The sequence below is a fragment of the Pollicipes pollicipes genome, unplaced genomic scaffold, assembly GCF_011947565.3.
Source record: "Pollicipes pollicipes isolate AB1234 unplaced genomic scaffold, Ppol_2.1 Scaffold_2555;HRSCAF=2994_pilon_pilon_pilon, whole genome shotgun sequence".
NCBI classification, from domain to species: Eukaryota; Metazoa; Arthropoda; class Thecostraca; order Pollicipedomorpha; family Pollicipedidae; genus Pollicipes; species Pollicipes pollicipes.
Genome location: NW_023596136.1, coordinates 41435680 through 41444983, shown reverse-complemented (window position 1 = coordinate 41444983; position 9304 = coordinate 41435680). Strand labels below are relative to the sequence as shown.

Here is a 9304-nt window from a genome sequence, read left to right as displayed (position 1 = left end):
GGACTTTTGTGACTGACTCTTAGGGACGAATGCGCTTTAAATCGATTAAGGCTTGGCTGATCTCGACCTTGAGCCGTCATCCATGAGAAGTGGATGCCTGTTGGCTGAGAATTCGGAACCCAAACGCTCTCCGATCCCGGGCTCAAGCTCGGCATCCAACCAGTTTTACGCCTCTTGATGGACTGCGCTGCCTAGACGCGGTGACAGGCTATCGGTCACTCCCCACCTCGACACTCACCAAACACCGCCTGTCGGCCTTTCAGAGAAGCTCAAGTTCGCGCCGCGCCCGGTGAGCCGCGGTCTGGAGCTGGGCAAGCCTGGACGGCTGTACTGCCGGGCCTCCGGCAACACGCCGCCCACGGTGCGCTGGGTCAAGGTGGACCCGGACGGCCGGCCGCTGTTCGACTGGCAGCCGCACGTGCGCGACAACAACGGCACGCTGGTGTTCGACGTGGTGCAGGAGACGGACGGCGGACAGTACAGCTGCGTGGCCACCAACCCGCAGGGTCTCATCAACGCCACCATCAACGTCACTATCATAGGTGCGAGCCTCGGGTTCGTCTGGCGTGGGGGTGACGGACGGAGGGCTGGGCTGGCTTAGGCAGGATCGTGTGTGGGCTGGGCTGGGAGTGTGGACGGCGGAGTGGGGCCCGCTTAGGCGGGGTTGTGTGTGGGCCGGGCGAGGAGTGTGGACAGCGGGGCGGGGCGGGGCTGGCTCAGGCGGGGTTGTATGTGGGCTGGGCTGGGAGCCTCCATAATGTCTCTGTTTGTATGTAGATGCATGTGAAATGCTACTACGGTATGCGCGGGCACACAGGGTCATGCATCCAGGCAGTTAGGAATCCCAAGCCAATATTGTCAAGCTTAGAATATTTTTCAAGCCAACACTACATCTCTAAATACTACTTCATTGCTTGTCTATGAAAACCGAGTAAGGTGGTAGGATTCTTGAATATGTGTTTGATTTGCATCTGCTGCCGACTTTAACTCACCAGTTATATGAGTTTGTATGTAGTGCATAGATACTGACATCAGGGGTGTCACTTTCTAAATTTAGCTGGGGGGAGGGGGCGGGGGCTTAGCCAAAATGGTTGACCTAACCTACCACCACAGCCTGATCTCCCCAGATTTCGGCCTACTTCGAATCGGCGTCCTCGATGTCAAAATGTAATCTGATATTTTGTGGATTAAAAATCGTTGTTCTGCGGTGGAATGGCTATCATCTCAAGTAAATGTGACCTGCCTTTTTGTGTTGAGCTTAGAATGGGGTGTCCTGGACATGAAAAATGCAAATTTTCCTTAAGAAATCTTTATAAGGGATCCCTGATCACTACCGCTGTCGCTGATCGTGTTGTGTAAGCACAACAGCCACGATTATGCGACAACTACACTTGTCATTGGCCTGTTGGAAAAACATATGTCAGCTTTGCTTGGGCCGCCCTGTCCTTTTAAAAGCTGCTGTATCTTGCAGTCGATTGCTCTTTACCCTAATCCATCACTTGTGAAGTAAGCAGAAGTGCAGTATTTATATTCGGCAAAAATCGGAACCACCCCATTTGCTTTTCAAGGAACCGTAACAAAGATAGCCCAAAGTGCGCTGACAACATACTCAAAGGCAATTTTTAGGGCATAGAGCGGCTTGACCTCCAGAGGTCGTAAATGGTCAAACCGATCAATCCCCTACAAAAAGATTTTGCAAATGTTTTCGGTGCACTTCGGGCTTTCTGTGTCACAAGTTTCGTGAAAATTGAAGTGGTCGTTGTCTTCTACTGAATAAATCATATATATATATATATATATATATATATATATATATATATATATATATATATGGCTCAATATTCCCGTCGCTGTTGCCGCCGTGCTGTCTTCGCACGGCTTCAGACGGCCGCCTGTGGTGCCGGCAGTGACGCCGAAGTTCCTGGTGACGCCCAGCAACCCGACGGAGGCGGTGGCAGGGCGGCCGCTGCTGCTGGACTGCCAGGCGTACGGCCGGCCCGAGCCGAGCGTCCAGTGGGACCGCAACTCGCGGCTCAACGACCTGGACGAGACGAGGTCAGAGGTCACCCGCCGCTGCCGCTGTCCCGCCGGGCCGGCAGCAACGCGCCGCTGCACTGTGCTCGTGGGCAGGCCTGAAAGACCGGAGGGGGGGGGGGGTATGCCCCCTAAATTTCCCCAAAAAGAGTTCTTGGCCTCATGCAATTCGCCCAAAGTATGCAGGTGTTTCGCGATTTCCCACTGAAAATGTCATTTTTAGCTCAGGCTATCTCCTTAGAGATTTCAGTTTGCCCCCCCCCCCCCCCCCCAGTCACGATCTGTCCCCCAATGCCACAAACGTAGTCAGACCCATGGCTCCCGGCTTCCTCAATTAGGCTGAAGAGTTTTGTCAGCTTGGCGGGACATGGTGAGGCACCGTGCGATGCGAAAAATGTATCTTCGCCACCATGTACAGCGGAAATGCCGTAGACAATTTTTCGGTTTTCGCCTTGGCAAATTTCACTATCTTCGCCAAGGTAAAACAAAACCGAGTGCTAGCCATACGAAGTCCTTTGAGTGTCGCGTTTGCCCCGCAGGTTTACTAAGTTCGAGAACGGCAGCCTGTACATCAGTGAGCTGCAGATGGGCGACACTGCCCGCTACGGCTGTATCGCCGGCAACAGCGGCGGCTTCTCCCGCGAGGAGATCCAGCTGCTCGTCCGGTGTAAGCGCTCCCACGATCCTAGTCGTCCATTGCTTCCACTTAAATTTCTTGGTGTTAAGTAGTGGGTATGATGGCGCTTTTTGAAGCTTGCGACAATCGGGAATAATGGAGTGGTGGAGCTTCCCCAGCCCCCCCCCCCCCCCCCATTGGGCTGTGCCGACCACTTCACCTGGTCGCATTGATCCTCTCCAGCTTTACCCAGAGCAACCTTATCCCTCCACAGCTCTCCCCAGAGCAGTGCTCACCGCCTTTCTCAGCTCTCCCCGGAGCAATGCTCACCGCCGTTCTCAGCATTCCCCAGAACAGTGGGCACCACCTTTCTCAGCTCTCCCCAGAGCAGTGGTCACCACCGTACTCAGCTCCCCCCGGAGCAGTGGTCACCGCCCTTCTCAGCTCCCCACGGGGCGGTGCTGACCCCCGCGCCCCGCCGACAGCGTCGGAGGCTGAGCTGACGGGCCGGCTGCTGACGCCCGGCCTGGCCGCCGACGATGACGCCATGATGACGCGGACGGTGGCCATCACGGTGTCGGCGGCCGCCGCCTACCTGCTGCTGGTGGCCGGTCTCATGGTCTGGTGCCGCTACCGCCGCATCCAGCGCAAGCAGCTCTACCTGCGTGCCTCCGCCGAAGGTACCAGCGTGCTTCGTAAGTCAGAGGCGCGTCGTGTCGGCCTCACTGGCTGTTTCCATCAACTCCCGCTGTTTGATGTCCTTGGTGACGTTGTCGGGCATGACCACCTTGTCAGGAGATGCTGGTCAAAATCTTGTAGGTATTCGTCTATATTACGCGCTGCGGTGCCCTTTCGTGTCAACCGCGTTGTTTTTGACCTGCCTTGAAATTGTGCACTTGCTAAAACTATATTCATGCTGATGACTTGGCAACCCGCAATGTTCCCTAGTTTATAGAACTTTTCGAGATATTTGGCTTAGATTTCTCCACGCCACATCGAAGTTCACGGTCGAATCGTCTCACGTCTCGACCTCGGTGCTTCTCGCCGTCCCTGGCAGCGCCTCTGCCCGCCGTCCCTGACGCCACCCCTGCCCTCCAGTGGCCAAGCCGGAGCGGGCCGAGGTGGTGGCGTCGACGACCGGCGCCGGCGCGCGCTACGTCGGCTGTCCGCGCTCGGAGGAGGCGCACACGGCGGGCTCGGCCAGCCCGGCCGCGCGCCAGAGTCCGGCCCGCTACAACAGCTACCAGAGCATCCGCTCGGAGAGCAGCTCCCAGCCGAGCCGGCAGTCGCGCGCCAGCGCCGAGCGGCGCCCGCTGGACCGGCGCGACCTGCAGCCCGTCATGCCGCTCGGTGAGGGATCAGGGCACGTGTATCCCGTCATGCCGCTCGGTGAGGGAGCAGGGCACGTGTATCCCGTCATGCCGCTCGGTGAGGGAGCAGGGCACGTGTATCCCGTCATGCCGCTCGGTGAGGGAGCGGGGCACGTACAGCCCGTCATGCCGCTTGGTGAGGGAGCGGGGCACGTACAGCCCGTCATGCCGCTTGGTGAGGGAGCGGGCACGTACAGCCCGTCATGCCGCTTGGTGAGGGAGCGGGGCACGTGTGTCTCGTCATGCCGCTTGGTGAGGGAGCGGGGCACGTGTGTCTCGTCATGCCGCTTGGTGAGGGAGCGGGACACGTGTGTCTCGTCATGCCGCTCGGTGAGGGAGCGGGACACGTGTGTCTCGTCATGCCGCTCGGTGAGGGAGCGGGACACGTGTGTCTCGTCATGCCGCTTGGTGAGGGAGCGGGACACGTGTGTCTCGTCATGCCGCTCGATGAGGGAGCGGGACACGTGTGTCTCGTCATGCCGCTTGGTGAGGGAGCGGGCACGTACAGCCCGTCATGCCGCTTGGTGAGGGAGCGGGACACGTGTGTCTCGTCATGCCGCTTGGTGAGGGAGCGGGACACGTGTGTCTCGTCATGCCGCTCGATGAGGGAGCGGGACACGTGTGTCTCGTCATGCCGCTCGGTGAGGGAGCGGGACACGTGTGTCTCGTCATGCCGCTCGGTGAGGGAGCGGGACACGTGTGTCTCGTCATGCCGCTCGGTGAGGGAGCGGGCACGTACAGCCCGTCATGCCGCTGGGCGAGGGGGCGGGCCACTCGGTGGGGGAGCGGGGCACGTGTATCCCGTCATGCCGCTCGGTGAGGGAGCGGGGTGCCATGTCGCTGTGCGGGTGTGCCGACTTGTTGGCGGCCGAGGACATACAGGTGTTTGGGAGCGTGCGACCGTTCTGATGTCTTGCCGTATCACGTATTAGGGCTTAAGCAGACACTCCAGTTGTCGAGTATGCCGAGCCAGGAACTTGAGGCCGGTGCGGTACATCCTTTTGATCCTTCAGCGTAGAACATGCCCATGTCGTACAGCTGTACCTGTCCGTCTTCTTTGCTCTTGGCCAGTGCACGTTGGTCTTGTGCCGACGCCTACTCTGGCTGTTGTTTTTGGAGCCAGACCCTCTAACCCCCGGTGCCACGCCCACAGGCCAGGGCGAGTTCGGCGACGTGTACCTGGCGCGCGCGCGCGGCCTGGCCGAGCCGCCGGCCGAGGACGCCATCGTCATGGTCAAGTCGCTGCTGCACGCGCGCGACGAGGCGGCGCTGGCAGAGTTCGCCCGCGAGGCGGAGCTCTACGGCAAGCTGACGCCGCACGCGGCCGTGGCGCGCCTGCTGGCGCTCGTGCAGGACGGCGAGCCACATCTGCTCGTGCTCGAGTACAGCGACTGGGTGAGACGACCGGCGCGGCACGGGGGCGGGCGGGCTGGCCCGTGCTGGCCGTACTTTGTGTGAAAACGCGAGCTTACAGTTCACGTCGATAGGTGTGCATGTGTAGAGTTGTCTCCGCCTTAAATTAAGATGTGAAGCTACACTGTGTATTCACCGCCTGAGTGCCCATTTTATACCGTGGTGCTGTGACGAAGTATGCTGTTAGTTCGTCATTATGACGCTATTTTCAAGATAGTTTACATCATTCGTTTAAATATTTGTTGAACTTTATTCTGCATCTGCTTAGTTTCGCTGCAGCCTTCGCCCGTGTTTAACTTGAACCGTATTCTGCAGGGCGATCTGAAGCAATTCCTGCTCGCGACGCGCTCCGACACGCTGAGGGGGCCGCCGAGGCCTCCACCAATCAGCGCCCAGCACGCCTACAGCCTCTGCCACCAGCTGGCGGCCGGCGTGGAGCACATACACGCGCAGCGTTTTGTGCACAAGTGAGTTGCGCCACCGACCTAGCCCCCAGCTCTCGCTTTTCACTGCTATTGATTGGGACGTCGGTCAACAACGAGCACAATCAACACTGCCGAAACTTTATTTTGATACATTTAGTGTTTGTTTTGCTATGAAGTCAACGCAGTACGCCGAAATAGATATTCACACGACTTGGTTGTGTGAGAGAGAAGTTGGCCCGAGTGCAGTCGCACAGCAAACTGGCCGTGCTTGCTGAGCGCCTCCGTCCGGAGCTGTCTGACGGGGCTGGCCGCCGGACAGGGACCTGGCGGCGCGCAACTGCCTGATCACCAGCCGGCTGGAGGTGAAGATCAGCTGCGGCCGACTGTCGCGCGACACCTACAGCCGCGAGTACTGCCGGATGCGGGGCCAGCTGCTGCCGCTGCGCTGGCTGCCGGCGGAGGCGGCGCTCGAGGACGACTTCTCAGCCCGCTCCGACGTCTGGGCGTGGGCAGTGCTCTGCTGGGAGGTGTTCTGCCAGGGCGAACTGCCGCACGCCGCCCTCTCGGACGAGCAGGTGGCGCGCGCGCTGGCGCGGCACGGGCCGCCGCCGCTGGAGGTGCCGGCCGCCGTGTCGCCGCCGCTGGCCGCCGCCATGCTCCGCTGCTGGGCTCCCTCGCCGCGCGACCGGCCGGACATGGCCGACGTCATGCGGACGCTTGCCGCCCCGGAGGAGCCCGAGTGACGCCGGGGAGTCAGTGATGCCGGGTGTAGCTTCGGCGTCTGGGTGTGGAATGACGCTCGAATGTCCAGTGACGCTAGCCGCCGCAGAAGAGCCCAGGAGACGCTGGGAAGGCAGTGACGCTGGGGTGTAGATTGAGTCTGGGTGTCGAATGATTCTGGATATTGACTGACGCTGGATGCTTATTGGCTCCGGGTGTAAGTAACGACGTCTGCCTTGGGTAAGCGCTGAGTGACTCCGGGCGACAGGTGTGGCCGCTAGGTGCCCCTGATAATGGACGCCGTCAATGGCGTCAAAAGACGCTGGGCGAGACCACGGGAAGCTGAGCGGCACAGCTGGTTCCAGGCGGGACGTGGCAGGCGAGGCTGCGCAGTTGCGGGCCCTAGTCAGAGCCCCAGTGCCATGCGCATGCGCAGAGACAGCACACACATCCTGAAGGTGTATTAGGGCTGCCGTTGCAGGAGATCTCTTGGGCTGACCTGGGCACGTGAGAATCGAAACACTGGTGCGGTACGGCGATTAGCAACTGTATTAGAGAAGAACTCGTTTCTGGGTGGATTTGAACAGTCAGGTTTCCGTGGGCCGAGAACGGCGGGAAACTAGTGGGATCGATTGTAAACGGCTCAGGCTTGCTGGAAGGATGGAGGTGAAGGAATATTTGAAGCCAGCCATTCTGGAAACAACGCGAAAGAGCAGACCTCTCAGGTTAGTGTCGATCATGTTCAGCTTCGCGTACTATTCCGCTGAAGCCTTCAAACACTTAAATTGCATAAGCACACGAGATGTCCAGGTGGACTTTCCATATTCAAAATGGTTTATCTTCGCTGCTTTGGTGAAACGAACTGTCTACGTTTTCCATGACATTTAACTGTTTGATATCAGACGGGACTTATTTATTTTTTAATCGTGTAAACAACCTATCGTTGTCCGGCTCTGTGTGGATGGCCAACTGGATAATGTACGGACGTGAAATGCCTCGCAGTGCAATACACAGCAGTGTGTTGGATGTTCCCGCTGTCACTTTGCCTGCATGCCGCGTTCCAACTGAACATAGGCCGTGTGTTGTATGTGTGTCCGGATAGTGCGACGATTGAAGTCAATTAATCCAGCGGCTTACTAGGTGACGTTTGTGAAGTGCGTGGGCAGTGCCAGAGTGGGTTGGCGGACCGTTCTGTGCCCCGCTAACACCGGGTGGCCATCCGATCTGTTGCGACTGCGAGCACGCGTGGTTCACCACATCCCTCCTTGCCGGTTACAGTCTTGGTTGCTCTGTGTTCTCTGCTTGTATTGTGTTCTCTGCTCTGTGTTCTCTGCTTGTACTGCTATGCATTCTTTGCTGCTTCAAACGGGTTTCTGACTCTGAAGTTTGCATTTGCGCGTCCTCGTTGGAACACGCGAATGTCGTACGTTCGACAACTCATAACGGACATGGCCAAAGAATGTTATTCAGCTCGTGCTGAGTGGTATCGATAATCTACCCAGCACAGAAAAGATGGGCACCAAGGCCCAATGCTACAGTTGAATCGTGTACTGTCTAAATTGCCCCTCAAGTAAATGGTCCTGGAAATTTTTTCACAAGAAGTGGCTCCATTTGTGCTATGTAGCGATTGCATGCGGCCCGTTCGATGGTGGTGTAACAGGTTACCTACACTTGAGGGTATTCATTGAGGTGTGTCCTCCCGGTGCGACCTGTAGTTCATAAGCCAACGATGTAACGTCCCGCGCACGTCTCCAGGCGCCGTTCGGTTCACGACGCGGCTGCGCCTGGTGATGCGTTACGGATGCTTGGAGGTCTCAAAGCCTAGTCATTTCCCTACAGGACAGTGCGAATATGTTGCAGTGATGGTCGTTGTGCCCGTTTCAGTTGTGTTCATTATCTTGCATGAAAAGGCCTTTAGTTTCGCAAAGGCACGTGTATAATGTTTTGTGAACGGACCTCCGGTCCCGTACCGGTGTTCGTGAGTCTGTTCTTTGTATTTTTCATAATAAATGCGTTGGCATTTTTTAAACGTTGTGTGCACTTACCTGCCGTGGACGGGTCTTCTTGACACGCTGTGCCCGTCCGTTTCGGACGGCCGGACTGGTGCAACAGGATGTTTATATATTTTTGATCCGGCGTAAACTACGCTGTACACAGAGTGACGCCCGACGTCGTCATGCCGAACGCCGTCGGTCGGATGCTGCCGAGTGTCGGGCTCGGGTCCGCCTAATCCCTGCCACGAAATGCAGCGGCGCACGATTTCGCGCAAAGTGAATTCGTTTGAGGCTCAAGCGACCCACCGTTGACCTTTGCCAACGGTGGATCTTTTCATTCGGCACAATGAGATCGTGCTTTGAGTATATTGTACACCTATCGAACCAGTGATTTGACCTCTTGATCGCGGAGCGTAAAAGCTCTTCCCCCCCTAAAAAACATAAAAACAATGCGCCAGGGACGACGATGATTATCCAAATGATAGAGGGGGGCGGTACTTTTTTGTTTTCGCAGTCAACACCTATGAAACCAACGCTACCCTTTTCAAACTGTGCTTGGGGTTTGTCCCTTGACCGCCTGGTTACCGCGCATGGCTTGTAATGAAGCTGCCGACAGAGCAAGGAATGATGCCGAAAAGTTCCACATCACAATTTTGTTCAAGGGGCATGATAAGTACAGTGACGCCGAAAACGGCAGCTCTACAGCATTCATATTAGCGTAGCCGAAACCTC

General features: G+C 57.4%; 1 protein-coding gene across 1 annotated transcript in view; it reads left to right on the top strand.

Annotated features, from left to right (window-relative positions):
- Nucleotides 1-6859, top strand: part of LOC119101348 (inactive tyrosine-protein kinase 7) — a gene marked incomplete in the record, with an annotated part of 71579 nt that extends 64720 nt beyond the window's left edge. Inside the window, 9 exon segments of the mRNA XM_037224674.1 lie at nt 264-542; nt 1908-2055; nt 2574-2701; nt 3136-3345; nt 3749-4000; nt 5174-5415; nt 5749-5900; nt 6178-6435; nt 6847-6859. Coding sequence (XP_037080569.1) covers nt 264-542; nt 1908-2055; nt 2574-2701; nt 3136-3345; nt 3749-4000; nt 5174-5415; nt 5749-5900; nt 6178-6435; nt 6847-6859 — 1682 coding nt within the window.
- Between the last annotated feature and the right edge of the window lie 2445 nt (nt 6860-9304).